Source organism: Erinaceus europaeus, chromosome 3, assembly GCF_950295315.1.
Source record: "Erinaceus europaeus chromosome 3, mEriEur2.1, whole genome shotgun sequence".
NCBI lineage: Eukaryota > Metazoa > Chordata > Mammalia > Eulipotyphla > Erinaceidae > Erinaceus > Erinaceus europaeus.
This window is the reverse complement of record NC_080164.1, coordinates 10,287,021-10,314,914: the sequence shown is the minus strand read 5'-3', so window position 1 is coordinate 10,314,914 and position 27,894 is coordinate 10,287,021. Positions and strand designations below refer to the sequence as shown.

The following is a 27,894-nucleotide window of genomic DNA, read 5'->3' as shown; positions in this document are numbered from 1 at the left end:
ATTTGTTTTATTTCATTTGTTTACTTATTTAGCTTTACATATAAAGGTAGAGAGAGAGAAAGAGAGAGAGAGAGAGAGATAAAGCTTCCTTTGCTGTGCTGGGGTCCAGGCTGCAACCTGGATCACACATTTGGCAAAACAGTGACTATCCAAGTGAACAATTGCACTGGCCTCTAACTTGACTTCTTTCCTTCTTTGTTTGTGCCTCCAGGATTATTGCTGGGGCTCAGTGCCTGCACTATGAATCCACTGCTCCTGGAGGCTATTTTTTCCCTCTTGTTGACCTTGTTGTGTATTGTTGTTGTTGGATAGGACAGAGAGAAATCTGAGAGAGGAGGGGAAGACAGAATGGGGGAGAGAAAGACAGACACCTGCAGACTTGCTACAGGTCTTCACAGGAGTCACCTGTGAAATGACTCCCCTGCAGGTGGGGAGCAGGGGGCTCGAACTTGGATCCTTATGTCAGTCCTTGCATTTTGCGCCATGTACATGTAACCCACTGTGCTACTGCCCGGCCCCCTAAGAGAGAGAGAGAGAAATGATGGCAACTAGACATGAGGTGCTGGGGTAAATGCTTTTGTCCTACGTATGTGTCACTTAAAGACAAAGACACATCCTGAGAAACACATCCTTAGGCCATTATGCTGTGCAAACATTATAGAGTGACACAAACACTGAGGACAGGCCACACCCCTGGGGACTCTGCAGGGACCAAGTTCACACCTGAGGTACGTCACCGACCAAAGCCTCACTGCTTAGCCGTGACTGCAGTAAACCAGCGAGTCACTTATTTACTTATGAAAGTCATTTACTTATGAAAGAGCATTACCCTGGCACATGGACTGCTGGGGGTTGAACTTGGGACCTTGTGCTTGAGAGTCAGATGTCTCACCCACCTGGCTGCCTCCTGGACCGCTCCAATAAATTACTTCTCCAGCTAGAAATGCTACTTTTTCACATATCAAACTGTTGAGCGTTTTGAGAATGTGGCCAGGGCTGGTGGGGGCTGATGCTCCATCCGGCCTTCCTGGAGACCCTTTGGAGGGAAACATCAAAAGGTGGCAAGTGTTAAATCCTTGGGAACACCCCATGTCCCCTCAAATTCTCCAACTTTCTGCAAGTCACCCTGTCCTGTCATTTCTGGACAGAAAGGCTGAATTTGCTGTGCTGGGGTCCCTGGAGAGTCGTCCCCAGGGGTTTGTAAATACCAAGGTTTTAGAGTTTATTTTTTCCCCTCTAAATTCATGATGATGAAACCATTGCTCCTGGCAGCCTCCCCTCGGCCCCCCAAATAGAGAGAAGTTGAGAGGGAAGGCGGAGATACAGAGTGTACACTTACTGTCACGCACAAAGACCTGGGTTCAAGCCGCCAGTTCCCATCTTCAGGAGAGAAACTTCAGGATCGGTGAAACAGTGCTGCAGGTGTCTCTCCCTCTTCCGTCTTTTCCATCTCCTCTTCCCATTATTATTATTATTATTATTATTAATCTCTGTCAGCAACAGAACTCTCCCTCTGGGGAAGAGCCCCTGGCCACGCTCCCAAGGCCCCCTCGCACCCCGCCTCCGCAATGTGGTGTTAAGGCCGTCCTGCCAAGGCTCCTTGAGTCAGGCAGGAAGCACTGGAGATCAGAACTAGATCCCAATTCCCGAATTCCAGGCAGTATGGACAATTACCCGCCGCAGCTATGTTGGGGCACTGGGTGTCGATGAGGCAGAACACAGGGCCACTGTTCCTGCTGTGTGGGGGCCATTTGTGCTCCTGGGGGGGGGCGGGGGCTGAGGTTGCACTCAGAGCCTGGGGTCAGAGTAAGGCTCACTCACCTGCAAGGCACTGGAGTCATGTGCTGCCAGCATCCTGATCATGGATGGAACAGCTCCAGATATCTGTTTAGTGAATGAATGAATGAATGAATGAATGAGTGAGTGAAAAGCCCAGGTGGCTGGGAAACTACTCAGCAAGGGGAGCACAAGACCTGCATGCCTGAGGCCTCCAGTTCAATCCCAGGTGCTGTATGTTCCCACGTGGTGCTCTGATTCCGGCTCACTCTTTTTTTAAAAAAATTTTTTAATATTTATTTTATTTATTCCCTTTTATTGCCCTTGTTGTTTTACTGTTGTAGTTATTATTGATGTTGTTGTTGAATAGGACAAAGAGAAATGGAGAGAGATGGGGAAGACAGAGAGGGGGAGAGAAAGACAGACACCTGCAGACCTGCTTCACTGCCTGTGAAGCAACCCCCCTGCAGGTGGGGAGCCGGGGCTCGAACCAGGATCCTTATGCTGGTCCTTGCACTTTGCACCACATGCGCTTAACCTGCTGCGCTACCGCCTGACTCCCTTCTGTCTCACTTTTGTGTGAAACTCCCTCTCTCCTGTGATTTATTTGATTGTTTTATTATTATTATTATTATTACCACCAGGTGGGGGAGGATCGAACCTGGGATTTTGGAGCCTCAGACATGAAAATCTCTTTGCATAACCATTATGGTACCTATTCCCCCCCACCCCCCCACCCCTGATTTGAATGATAAACTAAATTTCTCTTTCTTTTGGTTGTTCCTGAGGCTTCACAGCTTCAGACCAACTTTTCCAGGCAGAAAGACAGAAACAGAGGAGAGAAGGATGGGGGTGGGTGGGGTGGAGCCCCTAGTCCTTATCTTTTTAGTTGCTGCACCTCAGGGCAAGGCTGGGTGGGGCAGTGATGTGGGAAGGTAGTTCTGCAGAGCCCAGGGGGTGGGGTAGGGGGGTGTTAATTATGTGGAGGGCAAATGCTGTGGGTCAGAAAGCCCTAGAGGGAGTCGGAGTCCAGAGTCAGCAGGCGACAGTCCCCACAGGGATGCGGGGAGTCAGTTCCTCAGCCCCACTCCTGGGAGTCTCAGCCCTGGCTTCCTGGGTGTCTCTGGCCGGCCTTTGCTATCCCCTGAGCTCCTGGCCCTCCGAGCCCCACCGAGCCCCCCTGTGGTGGAGTTTAGCCTTCTGGGTGAGTCTCAGCTCCTGGTGCAGCATCCGGGAATCCTGAGTTTTTTTTTTTTTAATATTTATTTATTCCCTTTTGTTGCCCTTGTAGTAGTTGCTGGATAGGACAGAGAGAATGGAGAGAGGAGGAGAAGACAAAGAAGGGACAGAGAGGGGGAGAGAAAGACACCTGCAGACCTGCTTCACCGCTTCTGAAGCAACTCCCCTGCAGATGGGGAGACAAGGCTTGAACTTGGATCCTTATGCTGGTCATTGCGTTTTGAGCCACGTGAGGTTAACCCGCTGCGCTACCATCTGACTCCCAATCTTGGTTTTTTTTTAAAAAAAATATTTATTTATTCCCTTTTGTTGATCTTGTTGTTTTATTGTTATAGTTATTATTGTTGTTGGATTGGACAGAGAGAAATGGAGACAGGAGGGGGAAGACAGGAGAGGAGAGAAAGACAGACACCTGCAGACCTTGTTCACCGCCTGTGAAGCGACTCCCCTGCAGGTGGGAAGCTAGGGGTTCGAACCAGGATCGTAATTACGCTGGTCCTTGCGCTTTGTGCCACATGTGCTTAACCCGCTGTGCTAATGCCAGACTCCCAATCTCGGAGTTTTTAACAAGTGTCTGAATAACAGACTTAAAAATCATTTTATTTATTTATTTTTAAATTTCTTTACTGAGAGAGTAATGGTTTACAGTCGACAGTAAAACACAGTAGTTTGTACATGTGTAACGTTTCCTAGTTTTCCACACAACAATTCAACCCCCACTAGGTCTTCCTCTGCCTCTCCAGTTCCAGGACCTGAACCCTCGCCCCCACCCGAGTCTTTTGCTTTGGTGCAATACCCCGACTGCAGTCCAAGTTCTGCTTAGTGTTTTCCCTTCTGATCTTGTTTTTCAACTTCTGTCTGTGAGTGAGACCATCTCATAGTCATCCGTTTCTTATCTCCTGTAACTTGTTTATTTATTTGAGAGAGGGGCCCACTGTGACATGTGCTGTACCAGGGTCAGTTTTCAGGACTTCATGCCTGCAAGTCCGGTCTCTCCCGGGGCAGCACAGCGTTAGTGTGTGCGCTTAACCAGGAGCGCCACCGCCTGGCCCCGTGCAGCATAGGTTTAATGGAAGAAATAATAATAATTCCATAAGCTCTTGTTGGGCACCCCCACGCGCACCTCCTTTTTTTTTTTTTTTTTAGATATTTTTATTTGTTTATTGTTGGCTAGAGACAGAGAAATTGAGAGGGCAGGGGGAGAAAGTGAGGGAAAGAGACAGAGAGACACTTGCAGCCCTGCTTCACCATCTGTGAAGCTTTCACCCTGCAGGTGGGGACCAGGGGCTTGAACTGGGGTCCTTGCACACAGTAATGTGTGCGCTTAACCAGGTGCGCCCCCGCCTGGTCCTGACTTGCACCTCTTTAGGCGATGCCGCGGGGCAGTTTCTGGAGTCAGGTGGGCCCCTCCTTTGACCTGAGCAGGGTGCCGGCTGAGGCTGTAAGTTCAGGTCGCCATAGAACCTGCAGGGTGCAAAGTCCCTTCCCACCCTCTCCACCCCACGCTCAGGGGACCGGATCTTCTACCCGCTGAGCCCCTCGCTGTTCATGCAGGACGGGGTGCACGGTCACCCAGGGGCGCGGAGAGGTCTGCGCGGGTCATGGGGGGCCATGCGGGGCGCAGGGGCCCTGCAGAGCCGCCAGCGGGCAGAGCCGCCCGCCTGGGTCCCGGGAGGTCCCGCGCCGCCTGCAGGTGAGCGGGCGGCCACCAGGGGGCGCGCGGGGCGGGGCGTGCGCGGGGCGGGGCGGGGACGTGGACGCGGGCGCCCTCCGCCCCGCGATCGCGGCCCCGCCTGGCAGCCTCGGTCATGCAGTGCCCCGCGGTGCTCGTCACCTCCAGGTGAGCCCGACCCCCGCGCCCGGCCGGGGAGCCCCCTGCCTCCGCCCTCGCCCTCCCCGGGGTCTCCAGGGCGCCCTGGGCTCTGCGCCCCGGGACGGGCCTGCGCCCGCGGGTCCTGCGGGGCAGCCTGTGCGCGCGCGGACGGGCCGGGTGCGGGGCCGCTGCGGGGCTGGAGCAGTGACCTTAGGTCGCCATAGAAACATGCTGCGGGGGAGGATCCCCAGGCTCTGGGAGGGGCTGCGTGAGGCCACTTCCTGCAGGGAGAATGCACAATTGTGGCCGAGAAGAGGGCGCAGGTTTCCAGAAGCGGGGCCTCCAGCTCCCCGCCCGCTACAGCCCCCCGCCCCACTTTCCCGGAAAAGGCTGCCAAGGGCTGCAGCGGTTCCATCTCCCCCCACTCACAACCCTTTATGTCCACAGACTCACCGCGCCGTCTGTGCCATGCGGGAGTGACTGGCCCCAGCCCCGAGGGTCTTCCCTCAACCCTAGTCCCAACTGCCCTGGGACCTTGGTTCTGGTGAAAGTGGGGTTCTGTGAGCCCACCCCACCCGGTACCAAAGCTTGCTTGTTCTTCTGTGATGCACTGAGGTTAGGGTCCCCCAGGTCTCCTTGACAGCAGAGTCTTCCCTCCCGCTGAACCTCAGTTTTCCTTCCCTTTCCTTTCCTTTCCTTTTAAAATCTTTTTTTTTTTTACTATTTATTTTTTCCCTTTTGTTGCCCTTGTTTTTTTTTAAAGGGCGTGCCTTCTTAAAAATTTTTTATTATTATGATTTATTTTTCTCTTGTTGGCCTTGCTTCTTATTGTTGCTGTTGTTGTTTTTATTGTAGTTATTATTGTTGCTGTCGTTGTTGGATAGGACAGGGAGAAATGGAGAGAGGAGGGGAAGGCAGAGAGAGGGGGAGAGAAAGACAGACACCTGCAGACCTGTTTCACCGCCTGTGAAGCGATTCCCCTGCAGGTGGGGAGCCGGGGGCTCGAACCGGGATCCTTATGCCGGTCCTTGCGCGTTGCCACCTGCACTTAACCCGCTGCGCCACCGCCCGACTCCCCTCAGTTTCCTTTTGTACCCAAGGAGGTTTGAGACGGGCAGGTAGATATGAAGGAGATCTTGCAGTGGCCCACATGCAGGAACACACACACATCACCATGTGTCAGGACCTGGGTTCAAGCCCCAAGTCTCCACCTTGCTTCACGAATGGTGGAGCAGAGCTGCAGGGGTCTCTGTGTGTCTCTCCCTCTATATTTCCCTTATTAGTGGCTGAGGGGGGGGGGCTAGGAAGGCAGATGTATTTGTCCTGCTCCTGGCTGATGACTCACAGGGGATCCAGGAGAGTATAAGGCAGCACGCAGCAAAAGGTGCTCGGGAGTTTCTTGGGATAAAAAGTCAAGAAATAGTCACCAGGAGAAGGTTGGACAGTGAAAGAGGAACTGCCTGGCCAGAGCTGACACAGAGCAGGGCAGGTGAGCAGAGAGCCAGAGCTCTGGGCATACAGGCTTCACCCGACTTTGGGTTCTGGGGGCCAGGCGGTGGCGCAGCTGGTTAAGTGCACACACTACAGTGTGCAAGGACTTAGGTTCAAGCTCCTGGTCCCCACCTGTCCAGGGGCGGGGGGGCATGGGGGGCTTCACAAGTGGTTAGGTAGAGCTGCAGGTGTCTCTCTGTCTCTTTCCCTCCTTATCTCGCCTCCCCTTTCAATTTCTCTGTCTCTAACCAATAATAAGTTAAAATAAAATAAATTGGGTTTTGTGGGAAAGTAGGGGAGGCGTGTCTCCAGGGGCAGGTTTCTGTGGTACAGAACTGCCTCCTAGTCAATTGCCAGGTGTGGAAGGCTTTCAGAGAGACTAGAAGCAGGTGGCTGGTTTTTGCACCTGTAAATTAATGTCTGAAACCTTTCCCACTAGGAAATATATAAATGTATTTTTCCCCTTACCAGAGCACTGCTCAACTCTGGTTTATGGTGGTGCAGGGGATTGAATCTGGGACTTTGGAGCCTGTGGCATGAAAGTCTCTTTGCATAACCGTTATGCTATCTACCCCTGCCTGAAAGAATATATAGAAAGAAAGAAAGAGAGAGAAAGGAGGAAGGAGTGGTCCGGGAGGTGGCGCAGTGGATAAAGCATTGGACTCTAAAGCTTGAGGTCCTGAGTTCAGTTCCTGGCAGCGCATGTACCAGGGTGATGTCTGGTGTCCTCTCTCTCTCATTCATATTCTCTCTCTCCCTTCTCCTGTCTTCTTCATGAATAAATAAATAACATCTTTAAGATGGAAAGCAAGAGTGGTCCGGGAGGTGGCACATTGGCTAAAGCGCTTGACTCTCAAGCGTGAGGTCCTGAGTTCAAGCCCCGGCAGCACATGTACCAGAGTGATGTCTGGTTCTTTCTCTCTCTCCTCCTATCTTTCTCATCAATCAATAAATAAAATCTTTAAAGAAAAAAGAAAGAAAGAAAGAAAGAATCTCTCATGTCTGAGGGTCCAAAGTCCCAGGTTCAGTCCCCTGTACCACCATAATCCAGAGCTGAGCAGTGCTCTGGGAAAAATAAACTAGAAAAATAAAGATGTATGTATTATTTATCTGGGAGAGAGAGAACCAGAGCATGACTCTGGCACATGGCACACCAGAGATCAAAGTCAGGACCTCCTGTCCTTGCAGACCAGGCCCTCTGCCCACGGTGCCACTACCTGGGCCGCTGGGAGTGTCTTCCTGGGGTGTGGCGGGGCAGGGAGAGGAAGGGAGAGAACCAGGAAGATCCCTTGAGCCAGAGTGGGGCCAGCAGAACGGCCCCGTGAGACGGTCAGCCTGCTCTGCTGTGTGCGGCCCAGGTTGGATCCTGCCTGGCTGCCCCACTGTGCTGGAGGAAGCTTTGGTGCTGCGGTTTCTTTCTCTCCTCCTTCTGCTCGACTTCTTCTTCCTCTTCTTCCTCCTCCTCTTCCTTCTACCAGGGTTATCACTGGGGCTCAGTGCCTACATAATAAATTCACTGCTTCCCAAAGCTGTTTATTTCCTTTGCTGTTTATTTGACCGGGCAGAGATCCATTGAAAGGCATGGGGGAGAGAGAGAGAGGGGGAAGAGAGGCAGAGAGACACCTGCAGTCCTGTTTCACCACTTGGGAAGCTGCCTCCCTGCAGATGGTTTGAACTGGGGTCCTTGCACATGGGCACATGTGTGCTAATGCGTTTTGCTGCTACCTGGCCTCTGTTTCTCTTTAAAGAAGTCAGGCCAGAGGGAATCGGGCGGTAGTGCAGCGGGGTTAAGGGCAGGTGGCACAGAGTGCAAGGACAGGCGGAAGGATCCTGGCTCAAGCCCCCCCCTCCCCCCCTCCCGCTCCCCACCTGCAGGGGAGTCGCTTCACAGGTGGTCAAGCAGGTCTGCAGGTGTCTATCTTTCTCTCCTCCTCTCTGTCTTCCCTTCCTCTCTCCATTTCTCTCTGTCCTATCTGACAATGACAACATCAATAACAACAATAATAGTAACTACAACAACAATAAAAAAGGGCAACTAAAGGGAAAATAAATAAATATAAAATAATAATAATAAGAAGAAGAAGTCAGGCCAGAGCAGTGAAGACCCAGCAACAGCACAGCCAACACCAAAATGGAAGGAAAAGGAGAAAGTGTAGCAGGCAGTGAGGACGGGGAACAAGTGTCCCGGGGACAGTGCTTGGTGCCCAGCAAAGAGAGTGGCTGGAATGGAGTCCGGGGGACAGGACAGAACAGGCAGGCCGTTGGGTTTCTTGCTGAGCATGATGGGACATGCCCCAGCTGTCACAGAGGCCCTGGGGCTGTGGTGTGACAGAGGCCAGGAGACATTTGGGGGCTTCTGCAAGAGACCATGAGATAGCTGAGGGCGTGTGGTTGGATGGGTGGTCCAGGGGTTTGGGGGGGAATCCTGTGTGTTCTGGGGAGGCTGATCTCTGGGATTCTGCTAAATCTGAGAACAAGAAAGAGTCAGGCCTCTTGCAAAGCTTCTGTCCTTGGTGGCTAGAGTTGTGGGGTGCAGACTGTGACCCAGGCAGGTTGGGAGAAGGTGGGGGCCCAGCGTCTGTCCAGCCATGCCAGTTTCATGGAACAGGGGTGATGCCAAGTGGACAACGGGGAAGAGCAGCTGACCTGGACTTGAGAGAGGCATCTGGGCAGCACAGGCCCTCGGTGCTGTTGAAAACCTAGGGAACTAAGAAGCCTAAAGAAGGGGCTCTGGGGAAACTGGGGACCACCCAGAGGCTGAGCCACAGTCACCAGGGAGGACAGAGAAGAATGGGGTTGGGGCGTGCGTTGAAGGCTCTGTTCAAGGAAGAGAGCCTCAGTTGCCAGCTAGGTAGGTGAGAAGGGGGAGCTGGCTTTTGCAGTAGCAAGGCAGAAGTCCTGAGTTCTGGGAATGAGCTTTTCAGTCAGCTGTTGGAACCCAGGACTGGTTGGCAAGGGCTCCTGCTCACCTAGGAGGGGAAGCAGACTCTTTGGCGGAGCTGAAGGAGGAAGGAGGGAGGGAGCGGAGATGTGGACGGGTGACTGAAGCTGGGGAGACACTCAGGCCCATCTGGACCTGCGGAGACCTTGTCAGAATTCCGCCCCGCCTCGCCCCCAGGCCACCTGGGTGCACTTGGCCCTGTGAGACACAGGGTGTGGGTGCAGGGGGCAGACTGCCTGTGGGTCAAGTCCCGCCCCCACCCCGTGTGAATGAAGCTGCTGTCCTGCCCATAGATCAGTTTGCTGGGACTGCAAAGGCGAGCTCAGTAGTTGTTACCAAGACCCAAACATCTACAAAGCCTGAAAGATTTAGTTATCTGGGTTTCTCTGAAAAAAAATTGGCCTGGAGCTGCTGGGGACATAGCTCAGAGGGTAAGAGCAACAGACCTTGCATGCCTGAGGCCCTAGAGACCCCAAGTTCAGTCCTTGGCATCACTGTAAGCCAACAGCCAAGGCTGAGTAGAGCTCTCACATAGAAATAACTTTTTTTTTTGAGGTGTGGAGGGGTGGGCCAGGGCCAGGGAAGGTATCCCAGCATGCTTGGCTTGTATTTGACAGATTTGCAGTTGCCACAAGCTAATGTAGCCCGTGGTCTAATTATTATGCAGAGCCTGGCAGAGAAGTGTAACTTCTTCTTTTATTTTATTTTTTTTAATTTTCTTTTTAAAAATATTTATTCCCTTTTGTTGCCCTTGTTGTTTTATTGTTGTAGTTATTATTGTTGATGTCATCATTGCTGGATAGGACAGAGAGAAAAGGAGAGAGGAGGGGAAGACAGAGGGGGAGAGAAAGACAGACACCTGCAGACCTGCTTCACCACTTGTGAAGGTGGGGAGCTGGGGGCTCGAACCGGGATCCTTACACTGGTCCTTAGTTTAACCCGCTGCACTACCACTTCTTGAACACTGCTCGGTGTCAGTGGGGCAGAGCTCCAGGCCCAGCCCCATTTGATCCCTGATGTGAAGGAAGGGGCACTGAACCCACTGGCTTTGCAGCCGGAAACCCGCTGAGCAGGTTTGAGGTGCTGGTTAAGAAGACCTTGCAAAGAATTTCAGTTAAAAGAAGCTTCAAGCGCTGTCCTGTGCAGCTTTCCTTGTGCTCATTTGCTCCCCTTACACCCCATTTGTTCTTTTAAACCATCCCACAATACTCCTGGCTAATTGAAGCCACTGTGGAATTCCTTTGACGTCACTTGTAACTAATAAAAGAGAGAGACCCAGGGAGCAGATCTACACCGCTTGCTGTCTTCCTAAATGATAGTACACGTGTAAGTTAAAGTTCCAGACTTGAATCTTCCTCCTTCCTTCCTTTCTTTCTTTCTCTTTCTTTCTTTCTCTCTTTCTTTCTTTCTTTCTTTCTTTCTTTCTTTCTTTCTTTCTTTCTTTCTTTCTTTCTTGCCTCCAGGGTTATTGCTGAGGCTCAGTGCCAGCACTACTAATCCACTGCTCCTGGCATCCAGTTTTTCCAATTTTATTGGGTAGGACAGAGAGAAATTGAGAGAGGGTAGGGAGAGACAGAGAGGGAGAGAGAAAGACACCTGCAGACCTGCTTCACCGCTTGTGAAGTGTCTCCCCTTGCAGGTGGGGAGCCGGGGGCTCGAACCTGGGTCCTTGCACTTTGTACTCTGTGCACTTAGCCGGGTGCACCACCTCCGTCCCCCAGACACGAGTCTCCGGGCGGCCATCTATTTGTGTGAATCCTGCTTTGTGACGGACATCAAGGAAGATCACGGGTCCAGCTGACAGGGAGGGGTTAGGCTCAGCTCTGGCGCTACATCACTTGGAGGCCTTGTTGAAAGTCCCCAGGGCTTCTCATCCAGTGTCCGAATTTGCCTTTCTAGAAAGTTCTCAGGTGACGCTGATGCAGGGACCACATCTTGGATGTCGGGGTCTCTGGCGGGGTCATCTCCAGGGGAAAGGTAATGGACCGGTTCTTTCTAGAGTAAAGACACCTGGGAGAGCTGCAGCGTGCTCAGATCTTGCTTATTAGCAGATGGACATGAGTTAAATAGAAAACCAAACAAAGGGAATTTTTATTGAAATATGTCAGAAATTACAGGTTTCTTAAAGGTCGGCTTGCCCCTATGGTAGGGGGCTGCTATGACAAGAATTGATGCAGATACATGAAGGTCAAGATAATTAGTCTCCTGATGCAGGCATTTAATTACCCAAAGGCGTTTGAGGGGAGGAGAGGGGTTGAACCAGTTAAGGCAAAATAGAAGGTGAGCAAGGTTTGATGCAAATTGAGTACATCAAGGGGCACTGCTAGGAGTGTGTGATAAGGTGTGTTCTCTGTGATCAGAAGGTGACTTTGAGTAAGTGAATCTTAAAGTAGGAGGCCATGTGGCCTGCAGTTAATGGAGGGAAGTATTGGGGTTTCTGAGAGTCAAGAAGGAAAGAACTAAGTCTGAGTTTCCCCCTTTTTGCTCACCTCGGTTGAGAGAGACTCACCAAGAGGGTATCTTCTCAGACCTCCATCCAAGAATGGGGGGAGTTCTCCCTAAGCTCTATCAAGCTTACACCTAGTCCCAACACTTGGAGAGCCTTTTTTTTTTTTCTAGAGCCAGGGTGTGTGGGGGTGTTTAGGGAGACAAGGGTTCAGCGAGAGGTTGTCAGGCCCAGGCAGTGCTGCCTCTGGAAGGTGGTGGCTGTGAAATTCAGCTTTGATGGGGGGTAGGGTGGCACAGTGGGCACAGGGAGCTGGAGGGTTCTGGAGAAAGGGTGGGAGTTGAGTCAGGGGTACCAGCAGAGGACACTGCTGGGCGCTGGGCTCACAGCTTTCAGGGGCTGGCGTGGCCACTGTCTGATGTGCTGTACAGAGAGGGCCAGCTTGGGGCCCGGCTCAGCTGGTGGAGCATGGGACAGCCACACCCGAGACTCTAGTTTCAGTCTGCTGGCGCTCTGGCTTCTCTCTGTCATATGCAATAAATAAAATCTTCTTTTATTATTGTCATTTATTGATGGGATAGACACAGCCAGAAATTGAGAGGGAAAGGGGGAGACAGAGAGACACCTGCCACACTGCTTCACCACTTGCAGAGCTTCTCCCCTGCAGTTGGGGACTGGGGGCTCGAACTTGGGTCCTTGTGCATTGTAACATGTGCGCTCAACTAGGTGCGCCACCACCCAGCCCCAATAAAATCTTTAAAAAGAGAAAGAGGGAGCCATCTTGCCACTAGGAGGTGTTGGTGAACCAGGAGGCTGGGTTCCCTTCAGCCCCCCATCTGTCCTCTGCTCACAGACCCCTCTCCTCTAGCTCAGCTCCTGTCCCTGCTTTTCCACCCCTGCCCCTGATATTTTTTCACAGCTATTCTAACCCCTGTCTTCTGTGTCATCCCCAGAAGAGGCAGCCTGGACTCTGGGGGCCACTGGGAAGTGAACCCCTAGACCACTTCTGACCCCCTGAAATGGTGGGCAGGTGGTTTTCTTTCTGCAGCTGTTTTCCTGTCTTTTAGCAGATTTAGACAAAGTCCCAGGAACATAGTTCCAGGAACACAGCCTGAGGTAAAGAAAAGAGATACAGAGGAAGAGAGAGACCAGAGCCTTGCTCAGCTCTGCCTGATGGTGGTGCTGGGGATTGAACCTGGGACCTCAGAGCCTCAGGCAGGAGAGTCTTTTTTTTTTTTCTTTTTCCATCACTGCTGTGCTGTCTCCCCAGCCCTCTCCTGCACTTCTGACAGTGACACCTGTGTGTACGTACATAGTGTAAGCACCCACATGCAACCACCCAGGCAGCAAAGTCTACTCATGTCTAAGGCCAAGCACGCTCACTGGGTAAAGAGAAAGGGGGCCACGTGTCCCATGGAACAGTCTGGAAGGAGTGGGGTGTGAGAAGCTAGAGGAAGGCCATTGGGTGGCCAGGGCCTCAGGGCAGACACAGTGTGACTCTGACTGCCCCCGCCCGAGGCCCAGCGTTCCACCGGCACACAGAGGGGCCGCTCTCGGGCCAGCCAGTACCTGGCCCTTCCTGTTGGACAAAGTGTTGGTGGGATAGGCTCGGGTAACATGGGGCCTTAGGTGGGCTTCCATTCCTGGCCCAGAACCAGGCACCGGCCTGGCCTGAACAGGGCCACCAGGTGTCACGCCTCGTGGAGGGAGGCCGCCCTGCCACCCCCACCTGAGCCCTCGCCCCTCCCCCCACCCGTAGGCGAGTGCAGAATGCACACACAGGGCTGGACCTGTCGGTGCCCCAGCACCAGGAGGTGCGTGGTAAGATGATGTCGGGCCACGTGGAGTATCAGATCCTGGTGGTAACCCAGCTGGCGGCCTTCAAGTCGGCTAAGCACAGGCCCGAGGACGTCGTCCAGTTCTTGGTGAGCGGGCTGTTCTGCCCGGGGCCCTGGGTTCTGGGCTGCACAAGCCACGGGTGGGTGGGGCCAGAGGAGGCCGGGTGGTGGGTGCTGGGACCCATCCGGGACAAGAACACAGCCCCTGGGGAAGAGGCTTGTACAGAGACAGGTGCAGGCAGAGTGTGGGAGCCCTGGAGCCTTTTGGGTGTAGCCCAGGGCTCTGCCCTATCCCAGCAAGGAAGCTCTGTCCCTAAGTCACTGCCTAGCTTTCCTTGTTTTTCTTTCTCTTTCTGATAGAGACAGAAGTTGAGCTGGAAAGGTGAGAGATAGGGAGAGAGAAAGACACCTACAGCACTGCTTCACCGCTCATGAAACTACCCCCTGCAGGTAGGGACCGGGGGCTTGAACCCAGGTCCTTGTGCCTGGTAACATGTGGGCTCTACCAGGTGTGCTGCCACTTGGCCCCTTATTATTATTTTTTAATGGATTTATTTTTTGTTTCTGTTGCTCTGGGTTGGGGGGGGGGGGGAGGATGGCGGGGCTCGGACCTTGGACCTCACGCACAGTCGGCATGTGCGTTACCACTGAGCCACCCCCCAGCCTCTCCCTCTAAGAGGAGCTTTAAGCCGGGTTGTGGCATGGTCCCGTTTGCCTCGCCGATCTGCCCCAGGGAAGAGAGGAGGTGGGGAAGCCCAGCCTCAGACCATCAGATTGGGGTGAGCGGGGGGTGGGGGGGCGAGTCTAGGGTGCCCATGGACAGGCTTGTAAGTGTCCCCGGCATGTCCTTGATTGTTGGCACCCGCTGAAAGAAAGAGGGAGGCAGAGCAAGCAAGGCCAAGAGGTCATTGAGGAGTGGTCATGGCCCCCAGGGGCACAGCAGGCAGGAGTGGAGCCAGGCTCCCCAGCCCGGGAGGCTGGAGGTGATGTTGAAAGGATGGGAGTGGGCAGGGCTGCCCAGAGACAGAGTGGGTGGAGGGGCTGAAGAGACTAAAGGGGAAAAAATGACCATGGGAGGAGGATGGGGGGCCAGCAGGGGCCACAAAGGGAGTCAGAGGAGCTCAGCGAGGAGGAGTTTCCTGAAGGGCCAAGATCAGAGCCCGCACATTTTGTGTGGTCTGCTTCCGCCCAGGCTGGCCCTGTGAGCAGGGATCCTTAGGGAGGGAGAGCAGCAGACAGAAGCCCCGGGCCAGGCCGCAGTGTGCAGGAGGCCAAACCAGCGGCTCAGCTCAGACCCGGTAGCAGAGGCCTCAAACTCCAGGATAAAAATCAGGGCCCAGAGAGAGAGAGCTGTCTGGGTGGGGCGCATGCCTTCCCGCATTAAGGGCCCAGGTTCAAGCCCCGGTGCCGTAAGGGAGGAGCCACGGCACAGGGGGAGACCCCTGTGCTCTGGTGTCTCTCCTCTCTGTCTCTGCCTCTCACTCTCTGAATGAAAAACAGTGTCTGGGCGTGGTGAATAAATCACACACGCATGAGGTACTGGTTCCAAAGAACAGAAAAAAACCAATCTGATAACATACATCTCCCTCCCTTCCTTCTTTCCTTTCTTCCTCTTTTTAAAAAATGTTTATTGTATTTATTTTTATATGTATGTATGTATTTATTTTTTGTCTCCAGGGTTATCACTGGGGCTTGGTGCTGGCAAATCCACCACTCCCCATGGCCCATTTTTTTCCCTTTGTTTTATTTTATTTTATTAGATAGGACAGAGAGAAGCTGAAAGAGGGTGGGGAGATAGAAAGAGGGAGAAAAAGACACACCTGCAGACTCACTTCACTGCTCATGAAGCCGACCCACTGCAGGTGGGGAGCGGAGGCTCGAACCCGGGTTTTTGCACATGGTTCTGTGTGCACTCAGTCAGGTGTGCCGGAACCAGCCTCCCTTCTGTTGTTGTTGTTTGTTTCAGATGTCTTCTGTGTGAACGAGGGAATGACACAACTGGTAGAGCAGTGGGCTTGCATGCCCGAGGCTCCAGGTTCCACCCCAGGCCCACATTCACGGGACGAGTGCTCTGCCTGCTGGCTTCCTCTTTCTCGCATGTGATAAGTTAGTATAGATCTTATATTCATTGCCGCCCGGATTACGTCAGGAGCTTGGTGACTGCCTGCATGATGAATCCGGTGGCCCCTTTTCTTTCTGTCTTCCTTAGGACAGAAATTGAGAAGGGGAGGGGCAGGGAGAAAAGGAGAGAGAAAGAGAAACACACCTGCAGCACTCCTCACTACTCCTGAAGCTTCCCCCCTGCAGGGGGGATGGGGGACTTGAACCCGAGCCCTTGAGCATGGTGACAGGTGTGCTTAACCAGGTGCATTACCTCTAGCTCCATTAAAATAAATATATATATTTTAAAATATTGATTTCTTTCAATTTCATGTGAGATGAGATGAGAGAGAGAGAGAGGGAGAGAGAGAGGAAATATTAGAGTGTAGGTCATCAATTCTCCTTTGGCTAATTCTGCTTCTAAGACCCCTTCTCTTTCTATCCGTATTGGTCATCATGCCAGGTTCCCTTGCACTGCTTGATGCTGTGGTCTATTTACATAATCACAGCTTTACCTGACACCCGCCCTGCCTGCAGGGCACTGGTTTAATCCCCACTGGGTAGATGGAATTCACCCTCTTTTCCTTCTCTCTGTCCACTCTCCTACCCAGTTCCTTTTTCCGGCCTGCCACTTCCTCCTCAGAAGACATAAAGACAGATCAATAAAAGCATTCCATTGCGTTCCCACTCAGCCATGAGTTCCTGGTCGTCTCTCTCCCGCCCGTGAAGCTAGCCGGGCATTAGAGCACCACTCTGGTACTTCAAGCACCAGGGCTGGAACCAGGAGCCTCAGGCATGCATGTTTACACTCTGCCTGCAGAGGTCTCCCCACCCCCAGCCTTGCTCCCACCCCCAGGCAGCCACCCCTCTCGGGCATCTCAGTTGCTTCTCACACTTCGCTGAGAACCAGGCTGTGGTGACGTGACAGTAAGCATCCTGGGACTGGTTTGCTCTCTGGCCAGTGGCTCAGACCATCTCTGAGGACAGAGGGGAACCCACTTGCTTCCCATGAGATCTTGGGGGTGCAGACAAGAGCCTGAGATCTCTTTGCAATGTTAGGATCTAGCTTAACTAGATGAGCCTGCATTTGCGATTCTCTATAAAGGTGCCAGTCCCTGTTCAGGGCACCATTATGCCGGACTAGCTTCGTGGGCGGGAGAGAGAGACGACCAGGGACTCATGGCTGAGTGGGACACAGTTCAGTCTTTATTCATGTGGAACACAGTGCAATCTAAGCTATCTCTAATCACAATCTTGTCCTTATATATCCTGAGGCGGAAGTGTCAGGTCTGAAGAGGATGTACAGTAGGATAGGGGGTGGAGAGAAGGGAAAAGCGTGTAAAACAGTGAGGATTAAACCAGTGCCCTGGAGGCAGGGCGGTGCTTAGTTAACAGTGGTTATGTAAGTAGAATAGAGTGTTAAGCAGGGGGGATTAAACCAATGACACAGAAGGGGATTTAGAAGCAGACCCACATTAAAGGGACATGTGTCCTCCGTGTTGAAAACAGTGTGTTGCTACCACAGAGCCAGCGTGGGAAGGGTGGCCATGTGGCGTGCGCTCACAGAGCAGGGACACGTGCTGATGTCACAGAGACACAGGACGGCAGCACTGTCTGATGACTGGAGACAACAGATTGACAGGATTCCCAGGGCACAGAGCAGCCCTGCACACGACTGAGCACACGTGTCACCGTGCGCAAGGACCCAGGTTCAAGTCTCCAGTCCACACCTGCAGGGGAAGCTTCTCAAGCAGTGCTTCAGGTGTCTATCCTCTCTCCTTCTCTCCCTCTCTGCCTCTCCTCCTTTTTTCTCTGTCTTTAGTAAATACATCAAAGATGAAAAGATTTCTTAGGCCTCACTGTTGGCTGTACAGGAAGCTCCCTGAGAAGTCTTTGCTTTAGGGGATTTGTGAAATGTGGGTCCTGAGTGGAGCTGGAAGCCCAGCTTTAAACTCCTGTGCCTGGGAGACCAACAGTGTCAGGACCCTCAGACCTGAGGCTCTGAGAACCCCAGCGCAGGTGGTCTGCGGGCTGTGCCTGCATGGAATGGTCGGGCCAGCAGAGGGCGCTCCGATCCCAGCTAGCCTGTACTCACTGCAGGGGAGTCCTCCAGAATGAGACCTGCTTGGAACCACAGGGGCGGCAGCCAGCTGCTCCCCCTTCCTGGTGCAGGAAGTGGCCCCACAGCCTTTCAGCCTGGGGACTGGGGGTCAGCCCACTGATCCCCTGAAGCCCCAGCCTGGAGGCGGCAGCCACGGCTTCCTTCCTTCTTTCTGTCTTATTAGTGATTGAATACTGATTTATAAAATTATGAGATGCAGCACCCACCACCAGAGTGCTGTGTCCCCCGTCCCCTGTGCTGGAAACTGCAGTAGTTCTCCCAAGATCACAGATACAGACTGAGAGATATGTCCTTCCCTTTTTCCTCTTCTCTCTCCGGGTCCCGATGGAGTTTAAGTTCAGAGCCCTCTGGTCATCTTCTCCTAACCTTTCTTCCTCTCTGGAAATATAAACCAGAGCATTTTTTTAAAAAAAATTATAAAACGGAAATATTGACAAGGCCATAGGATAAGAGGGGTACAACTCCACACAATTCCCATCACCAGATCTCCGTGTCCCGTCCCCTCCCCTGGTAGCTTTCCCATTCTCTATCCCTCTGGGAGTATGGACCCAGGGTCATTGTGGGATGCAGAAGGTGGAAGGTCTGACTTCTGTAATTGCTTCCTCGCTGAACATGGGCGTTAGCAGGTGGATCCATACTCCCAGCCTGTCTCTCTCTTTCCCTAGTGGGGCAGGGCTCTGGGGATGTGGGGCTTCAGGACACATTGGTGGGGTTGTCTGTCCAGGGAAGTCAGGATGGAACCCTAGTAGCATCTGCAACTTAATGGCTGAAAGGCAGTAAGATGGAAAGCAGGACACAATGATTAATGAACAAAAACCAGAAAGCACCTCCTCCTCCTCCTCCCCTTCCTCCTCCCCTTCCTCCTTTCAAAGGACACCACTTCTCCTCTCATTCCAGGTCTCCAAAAAGTACAGCGAGATTGAGGATTTGTACCAGAAGCTTAGCAGCCGCTACCCCGCGGCCAGCCTGCCCCCGCTCCCCAGGAAGGTGCTGTTTGTTGGGGAGTCTGACATCCGGGAGCGCAGGCTGGTGTTCAGCGAGATCCTGTGTTCGGTCTCCAAGGACCCCGAGCTGGCGGGCAGCACGGAGCTGCTGGAATTCTTAGGTAGCTCAGCCTCTGCACCCCTCTCTGCCCCCGTCACCACAGGGCCTCCCTGCCCCCAGCTGGGCTCCTCTGCTCCTCCTGGTGCCAGTGGGTCCACAGCTGCCCACTGCAGTCCGGAAGCTTCTGCCAGGCTGCTGGGCACAAGAGGGCTGTGCCCATCCCATCCTTGGATGAGGCAGGTGGGCAGAGAGAGTCTAGGGTCCGGCCCTCGAGGGATGACCACATGACTGCAGGGCGGGCTCATTCCAGGGCCTTTCTCCATGTTGACCCCTCTCATCCCTCCAGTGCACTCCCCCCCCCCGCCCCTCCATCCCCCACCCTTCACCAGTCAGACCCCTGGAGCGAGCTTGTCCCATAGCCAGGCTGGTGCCCTGACCCCAGGGAGACACAGCCTGCAGGGACCCAGCACCCAGCACCCTGCTGTCCGGTGGGTGTGAGGCTTGGCTGAGCTGGTGCAGGTGGGTGCTCAGGACGGGGCCAAGGTTTCGCCTGACTCAGAGCACCCATGGGTCCTGGCCTTGCACAGATGGCCTAGGGTGCTAGCATACCTGTGGGGAGGGGGCGTTCCCATTGATGGATCCATAGAGCTGCTCTCCAACTCTAGCGTTCTCTGTTTAAATCTTTTTTCTTTTATTCTTTCTTCCTTCCTTTCTTTTCTTTTCTTTTTTGTGGTTACACCTCATGCATACCCAGTTTCACCGCCCCAGGACAACTTTTTCATTCAGATATAGACAGACAGACAGGGAGGGAGGGAGAGAGGTTACAGTACTAGAGCTTCCCCTTGTGGTGGGGTGCACCCCATGTGGTGCCAGGGCTCAACCCTGGGCTGTGTGTGTGTGTGTGTGTGTGTGTATCTGTATGTGTGTATGTCTGTGTGTGTGTGTGTATGTCTATGTGTCTGTGTGTCTGTGTGTGTCTGTGTCTGTGTGTCTGTGTGTGTCTGTATGTCTGTGTATCTGTGTGTGTCTGTCTGTGTGTGTCTTTGTGTGTGTGTCTGTGTGTCTGTGTACCCAGGCAGGTGCCCCACATGATGAACTGTCGTCTGGCCCATCCCGAAACACATGTTTTTCTGACTCCTGTGGGCCTCTTGGTTTTACAAGACAGATGGGGATTTTTCCAAAGAAAATCAACAGCAAATAGATTGAGAGAGAGAGAGAGAGAGAAGGAGTATGTGTGTGTGTTTGTTAGTTTTAGGTGTGAAGTTGGGAGTTAGAGCAAAACTAATGAGTGTATGGAAGACACAGTAGAGAAGGTTCCAGAACCCAGATTTCTACATCGTTTCTCATGACAACCCCCCCTCCTCCAGCCTGTGAAGCGACTCCCCTGCAGGTGGGGAGCTGGGAGGCTCGAACTGGGATATGAGTGGATGATATATACATATGCCATTTTCTCTGTGCTCCTGCCTTCATGTCCTTTTATTTTTTTTTAATTTCTTTATTGGGAAATTAATGTTTTACATTTGACAGTAAATACGATAGTTTGTACATGCATCACATTTCCCAGTTTTCCATATAACAACACAACCCCCACTAGGTCCTCTGTCATCCTTCTTGGACCTGTATTCTCCCCCCCACCCACCCCAGAGTCTTTGACTTTGGTGCAATACACCAATTCCAGTTCAGGTTCTACTTGTGTTTTCTCTTCTGATCTTGTTTTTCAACTTCTGCCTGAGAGGGAGATCATCCCATGTTCATCCTTCTGTTTCTCACTTAGTTCACTTTGCACTCACATTCTGATCAGAGTTGGCCTCCCTCTGTGGACGCCTGCTCTCACATGCTCCGATGTAGGGCGCGTCTCGGGGTTCCCCCATGGGCCCTGGGCTGCAGGGGGTTGGCAGTTGCTGCCTCCGCCTTGCTCCAGGCTTCCTGGGCGACCGTCGGCCCGCAGAGTCACAGCCTGGGAGCTCCTGCTTGCGCCTTCTTTCCCAGCCCTCAGGCACCCAGAGCACCCAGGAAGTCCTGGGTCTTCTGGCTTTGGCAGACCACTCCCTCCTGTCTCCCCTCAGGTACCAGGTCCTCAGGGCCCCCGGATCTCACCAGCAGAAACTTCTCAGTCCTGGATGCTGACGGCCAGTCGGGGGACGACGGAGACGCTTTTGACTTCTTTGAGCAACAGGGCCGAGTGGTGAGAGATGATCTTCTCTCCCCAGGCCTGCAGGGCCAGGGTGTAGGGAAACCCCAGGAGCGGGAGGATGAGGAGGAAGAAGAGGAAGAAGAGGAGGCCTTGGACCCCCTGGGCATCATGCGGTAGGTCTCCCCATTATGGGAAGGGGCCCCCTCTGGCTTGTCCCAACCTCTCTGGCAGCAGCTCTGCCTGGGTCGCATCTGAGAACAACCCCCCCGGGTTATTATCCCATGTGGCCTCGTGAACTGGGGGCACTGACTCTGTGACCCTGCCCACGTGGGTGGGACTGGTCGTGGTCTAGGACCACCTCTTCTCGCGTCACTGGGTGTCCCCTGGCCTGCCAGGAATGCCCAGCCTGCCCCCCCATCCCCCACCAAGAACGCAGAAGCCCAAACTGCCTAGACCCCCCCATCAGGCCCAGGAAGCTCCCTGCCCAGCCTCTCCCGGCCAGCCTGTGACTGGGGCAGTGGCTGAGCTCCCTGGGTCCCACGTTCCACACAAGGTCTGACGCAAAAGGAGTGAGCCCTGAGGTGCCCAGAGTGGTGGCATCCTTTTTACAGGCACAAGCGCGCGCGCGCACACACACACACACACACACACACACACACACACACACACACCTGTGCACAGCTAGTTGCTCTCTGGGAAAGAGGTGCTCCAGCTGTGGGACTGGCTCCCTGTGGGTGACACCTTGTCTCTGTCCTATCTCATCCCCCCCCCCCAAACACACACATGCTGCATGGTGCACCCCTGCTAGGATCTGGAGATACAGGGCACAGGCCAGGGGGTTTGGGCAGGACTTCCTCCCAACCTTCCTGCAGGGGAAGCAGGCAGATACCTCCTCTGGGGTGCCCTCCCTGCTTCCTCTTGGCCCACCTGACCTTTGGAGAAGAAGCTAATCTTTCTCTTCTGCTCCAGGGCCAGAGGGCTGGGAAATAATTCAATTGGCTCGAGAGAGATTAGCAAGAGGAAAGACAAAATTCAATTACACACACATTGAGCTCCCTCCTCCCCCCCAAATACCAGAACCTGTCATCTGGTCAATGCAGGGCAGTGATTTAGTTTCTGCAAAGGAGGCCAGAAAAACAGGAGTGGGGAGAGAGCAGAATGACTTCCAGTTTAAAGAAAAAGGGGCTTTTTCAGCATTTCAATCTGTGCATCAAGAGCCAGACCTTGTCAGCCCCAACCAGGGTAGTGGAGCTGTCTCTCATCTCCAGGTGCATCACAGGGGAGACCTTCCTTCAGTGTCTCATCTCTAGGTCCATCACAGGGGAGACTTTCCCTCAGTGTCTCATCTCCAGGTCCACAGCATGGAAGACATTCCCTCAGTGTCTCATCTCCAGGCCCATCACAAGGGAGACTTTCCCTCAGTGTCTCATCTCCAGGTCCACAGCATGGAAGACATTCCCTCAGTGTCTCATCTCCAGGTCCATCACAAGGGAGACTTTCCCTCAGTGTCTCATCTCCAGGTCCATCACAGGGGAGACTTTCCCTCAGCGTCTCATCTCCAGGTCCACAGCATGGAAGACATTCCCCCAGTGTCTCATCTCCAGGTCCATCACAAGGGAGACTTTCCCTCAGTGTCTCATCTCCAGGTCCATCACAGGGGAGACTTTACCTCAGTGTCTCATCTCCAGGTCCATGGCAGGGGAGACTTTCCCTCAGTGTCTCATCTCCAGGTCCATCACAAGGGAGACTTTCCCTCAGTGTCTCATCTCCAGGTCCATCACAGGGGAGACTTTCCCTCAGTGTCTCATCTCCAGGTCCACAGCATGGAAGACATTCCCTCAGTGTCTCATCTCCAGGTCCATGGCAGGGGAGACTTTCCCTCAGTGTCTCATCTCCAGGTCCATGGCAGGGGAGACTTTCCCTCAGTGTCTCATCTCCAGGTCCATGGCAGGGGAGACTTTCCCTCAGTGTCTCATCTCCAGGTCCATGGCAGGGGAGACTTTCCCTCAGTGTCTCATCTCCAGGTCCATAGCAGGGGAGACTTTCCCTCAGTGTCATCTCCAGGTCCATGGCAGGGGAGACTTTCCCTCAGTGTCTCATCTCCAGGTCCACCACAGGGGAGACTTTCCCTCAGTGTCTCATCTCCAGGTCCATCACAGGGGAGACTTTCCCTCAGTGTCTCATCTCCAGGTCCATGGCAGGGGAGACTTTCCCTCAGTGTCTCATCTCCAGGTCCATGGCAGGGGAGACTTTCCCTCAGTGTCTCATCTCCAGGTCCATCACAGGGGAGACTTTCCCTCAGTGTCTCATCTCCAGGTCCATGGCAGGGGAGACTTTCCCTCAGTGTCTCATCTCCAGGTCCATGGCAGGGGAGACTTTCCCTCAGTGTCTCATCTCCAGGTCCATGGCAGGGGAGACTTTCCCTCAGTGTCATCTCCAGGTCCATGGCAGGGGAGACTTTCCCTCAGTGTCTCATCTCCAGGTCCATCTCAGGGGAGACTCTCCCCCATGTCTTATCTCCAGGTCCATCACAAGGGAGACTTTCCCTCAGTGTCTCATCTCCAGGTCCATGGCAGGGGAGACCTTCCCACAGTGTCTCATCTCCAGGTCCATCACAGGGGAGACTTTCCCTCAGTGTCTCATCTCCAGGTCCGTCACAGGGGAGACTTTACCTCAGTGTCTCATCTCCAGGTCCATGGCAGGGGAGACTTTCCCTCAGTGTCTCATCTCCAGGTCCACCACAGGGAAGGTTCCCCCCGTGCGCGAGAGAGGGATAGTGAGGCAAAGCCAACAGTCTGCTCCTGGCACCTGCCGTGCACTGGGCGTTGCGTGCTGCGTGCTGTGTCTCATCCGGGCCCCTCTCTGCAGACAGCTGGCATTTCCCCGTTTGACAGACTAGACACACTGAAGGTGCCCCAGGCCAGCTGCCTCCCTACCAACAGATGGCGCTGAGTCAGGGGACGGCAGGCACAGGCCTGCAAAGGCCTGGACTGAGGAGCCAGACTGACTGGCCTCGCATCCTGGCTCTGACCTGTATTAGCCAACTGCCCCTGGAAATGCACCCTTCCCCGTCTTTTACTTGTTTTTAATTTTCCACAGTGAAAACTAGGGTCACGACAGCTGCCTTGTGTTTGGGGCAGTAGTTAGAATGAGTCGACATACGTGTAAGGAGCGGTAAAATAGCTCACTTGGGTAGTACGCTGCTTTGCTGTGTGTGGGATCCAGGTTCAAGCCCAGCCCCCCCGTGCATTAGATTCTTTGTTGGTGCTGTAGTCTCTCCCTCTCTCTCTCTCTCTCTCTCTCTCTCTCTCCTTGTCTCTGACTACTCATCCTGGAGCAGTAAAGCTCTGGTAATCTCTCTCTGTTTCTCTCCCCTCCCACTCTCTCTCACACACCCTAAATGTTAGACTACGGAGCTCAGCGCCTGCCCAGAGCAGCGCACAGACCCCAGGTGAAGCCCATCTGGCTTGAACTCACGCCCCTGAGATCGCCTGAAGTCAGTCAGTAGATGAAGGGCCAGTCTCAGGTCCTGACCCAGGAAGGAATTTGAGATGAGTAGAGGGCGGGAGATAGTTCACCTACAGGAGTGCATGGTCACCATGCATGAGGCCTGGGGTTTGACTCCCAGCACCAGGGAGGCTGCACGGATGATAGAGGAGTGCTGTGGGTCTCCTTTTTCTGTGTGTCTTCTCTGGAAAGAAAGATAGAGGGGGGAGGCAGAGGGGAGGAGAGAGAGGAAGGAAGGAAGGAAGGAAGGAAGGATGGAAGGCCAAAAGAATAGAATATTGGGGGAGTCAGGCGGTAGCGCAGTAGGTTAAGTGCACGTGGCGCAAAGTACAAGCACTGGTGTAAGGATCCCGGTCTGTCTTTCTCTCCCCCTCTCTGTCTTCCCCTCCTCTCTCCATTTCTCCCTGTCCTATCTAACAAGGATGTCATCAATAACAACAACAATAAAAAACAAGGGCAACAAAAGGGAAAATAAATAAACATAAAAAATAGAATATTGGGCCCAGGAGGTTGCTCAGAGCCCCCCCCCCCACGAGGTATATTCCCAGTGCAGCACAAGGGAAAGAAAGAAAGAAAGAAAGAAAGAAAGAAAGAAAGAAAGAAAGAGAGAGAGAGAAGGAAGGAAGGAAGGAAGGAAGCAAGGAAGGAATCATGTGGTAAGGACACAGCAGCTGCCCTCAGGCTGTCCTCCCCAGGATGGGCCCCCAGAGGGGTCGTGGCAGAGACCAGATTATTGGGATGAGAGTTCATGGTGAGGAGAGGCACTGGGGTCCTTGGGGTGACTTGGACTGGAACCAGTAGTCTGTGACGCCTAGGCCAGGCCCTTCCAAGTCTCAGCACCCCCCACCCCCATCCTGGACTGGGTGGGGGGCACCTGGCCAGAGGGACCAGCAGTGGAGTCATATCAGGACAAGTCTGGGACAGCCACCAGGCCCTCGTTGGGCTTTATTTTGCTAAGGATAAGGCTTTGAGCTCAGGACTGGCCTTGGAGAACAGCGGGCAGTGCCAAGCCAAGCTGGACACAGGGCGCCTCGCAGGGCGGCTCCTTTTTTGGGTAGGAAAATGCTCTTTGGGACTGGTCATGGCGCCTGTGAATTGTATGTTTTTTCCACTAGCTGATCATGGGGGTGTGGGAGACATCCTGGGGCCACTGCCCCCCCCCACCGTACCCCCGGCCTTGATCTTGAATCCTAGGACAACTGAGCACCTACCTGGATTCCAGTAGAGTGCAGGGCTTGCATGTGTCAGGCCCTGGGTTCTATCCCTGTAACCTCATAAAAGGACAGAGTAGTCTGGCTTCGTTTTCTGTCTCTCAACCGAGGGTGTGTGGGGGAATAAAAAGGAATGTTAATTAAAATAATTCCAGAGGCTTGGGGGCCAGATGGTGATGCACCTGGTTGAGCGTACAGGTTACCACGCACAAGGACCTGGGTTCAAGTCCCCTGTCCTCACCTCTAGAAAGGAAGCTTCATGAGCTGTGAAGCAGTGCTGCAGGTGTCTCTCTCTTTCTCCTTCTTGGTCTCCTCCTTCCGTCTCAAGTTCTTTCTGTCTCTGATCAAAAGAAGTCAATTCATTTAAAATATATATTAAAAAGAAGAATCCCAGAGGATTAAGACTTGTCTACATTCGTCTGAGTGACACAGACGCTGTTACCTCCATCAGAAAGAACAATTCACAACCTCTGAGGCCTTATTCAATGCTGAAAACTGATTGGCCCCTGATATTTCCTGTCTGAATTCAATCAATCAGTCGTCAATCCATCCGTCTATCTGTCAATGCCATGACCTTGCTCTCGGGTCTTGCCATGAATTGCTCTCGGGTCTGGTGTGGGTTGAGGCTTCCAGCCTTAGGGGAGGTGCACAGACCCCAGGATTTTACCCCTTTCACAGATGGGAAAATTGAACACAGGCTTCAGTGAGGACTTGGCCCTGCACAGAAGTGCGGGTACCCCGCACCCAGGCCCTGCAGGCCCACGCAGCTTCCACTTCCTCCCGCAGTGCTCCCTTCCCGCCCCATGCTGGGGGATGTTCTTTTCTTTGCATATCCCAGGGCCCTTCCAGAGCTGCCTCTGTTGCTAGGCACCGGGCGTGTGTCATTCCTGCAAATGGCCACAGTGAGGCGCTGTGGCTCCACCGCCGAGCGGCAGGAAGGGAGGCAGCCAGCAGGGACCCGCCTGGCTTTGTCTTTGTCTTTTAAAGCAGGTTTTGGCTGGGAGAAAGAGCAAACGCTTGAATGCTCAGCAAGCAGGAAGGATGGTATTCGCCATGCCGCCCTTCTCCTCTCTGGGGGGGGACTGTGCTCCCCCCACGCCCCTGAGTCTCAGAGCTGGCACGTGTGCTGCCTGTCAGCCTCCCTCGGGGCCCTGTGCCATCACTATTAGTTTTCATATTTAACTTTCTATTTTGGAGACCTCACAATTCCGAGCAGGATGCTAATAGTTCTGCCTTCTGCTGGGAACATTTTTAATTATAACTTGGATGTGATGTGATTTATATTGGAAACACGGCTAGATGTCCTCTTTCCCTGTCGGTGTTGACACTTTGAGGGATATTTCTGTTCTTTATTAGCAAAGTGGAGTTTTGTTTTTAGGGCCCAACCTGCAGTCTGTTCTTCATCTTCTTCTTCTTCCCCCCCCCCCCTCCAGTTTATATTCCAGGTCTTTTGAGATCAACTGCAGTTGTCTCTGGATATTTTTAAAATTAATTTTATTTTTATGATATATTTGTATTTACTTACTCTGGAGAGGGACAGAGAAATTGAGAGGCAAAGAAGAGACGCCCGCAGCGCTCTTTCACTGCTTGTGAAGTGTGTGTGGTCATGTGTGAACACTACCAGATGCGCCAACACCTGGCCTTAGAATTTTCTTCTCAACATTGTCTTATTATTTATTTCATAAGAGAGAGAAAGAAAGACCAGAGCCCTGCTGAGTTGTGGCACATGGTGGTGTCAGGGATTGAACCTGGGGCCTCTGGCCTGCAAGCCCTGTGCTCTACCCCAGAGCTGTCCTCCCATCCCTTAAACTCCCAGTGTTCTTACTGATTCCCCTTTTTTCTCTTTCCCTATCTGAAATTTTTTTAAAAAGTCAGCAGGGTGGAGGTATAGCATAATAGTTATGCAAAGAGACTTTCATGCCTGAGGCTTTCAAGTCCCAGGTTCAGTCCTCCACACCGCCATAAACCAGAGTTGAGCAGTGCTCAACAACAAAAAAGTTAAAAACAACAACAAAAAAGTCAGCCAGAAGCAGGGGAGCCCTGCACACATGAGGCCCTGACAGGTATTTATAAAAAGCAAGGCAATGGGAGTTGGGCGGTAGCGCAGTAGGTTAAGCGTAGGTGGCGCAAAACGCAAGACCTGGCACAAGGATCCCGATTCAAGTCCCTGGCTCCCCACCTGCAGGGGACCTGGGTGCTGGGGTCAGTCAGGACAGGACCTAGGTGCTGGGG

At 53.2% G+C, this 27,894-nt stretch overlaps 1 protein-coding gene and 1 long non-coding RNA gene across 2 annotated transcripts in view; both read left to right on the top strand.

Moving 5' to 3' along the window:
- Positions 1 to 4,756: 4,756 nt before the first annotated feature.
- The window catches only part of HS1BP3 (HCLS1 binding protein 3), a 35,239-nt gene continuing 12,101 nt past the window's right edge, over positions 4,757 to 27,894 (top strand). Inside the window, exons 1-4 of the mRNA XM_060186635.1 lie at positions 4,757 to 4,855; positions 13,466 to 13,631; positions 18,664 to 18,871; positions 20,877 to 21,117. Coding sequence (XP_060042618.1) covers positions 4,824 to 4,855; positions 13,466 to 13,631; positions 18,664 to 18,871; positions 20,877 to 21,117 — 647 coding nt within the window. The 5' untranslated portion in view covers positions 4,757 to 4,823. The remainder of the gene's footprint in view (positions 4,856 to 13,465; positions 13,632 to 18,663; positions 18,872 to 20,876; positions 21,118 to 27,894) is intronic.
- Positions 21,607 to 24,604, top strand: LOC132537631 (uncharacterized). The gene is made up of 3 exons (XR_009549094.1): positions 21,607 to 22,212; positions 23,427 to 23,467; positions 23,678 to 24,604. It is a non-coding gene; the product is annotated as an uncharacterized LOC132537631 (long non-coding RNA).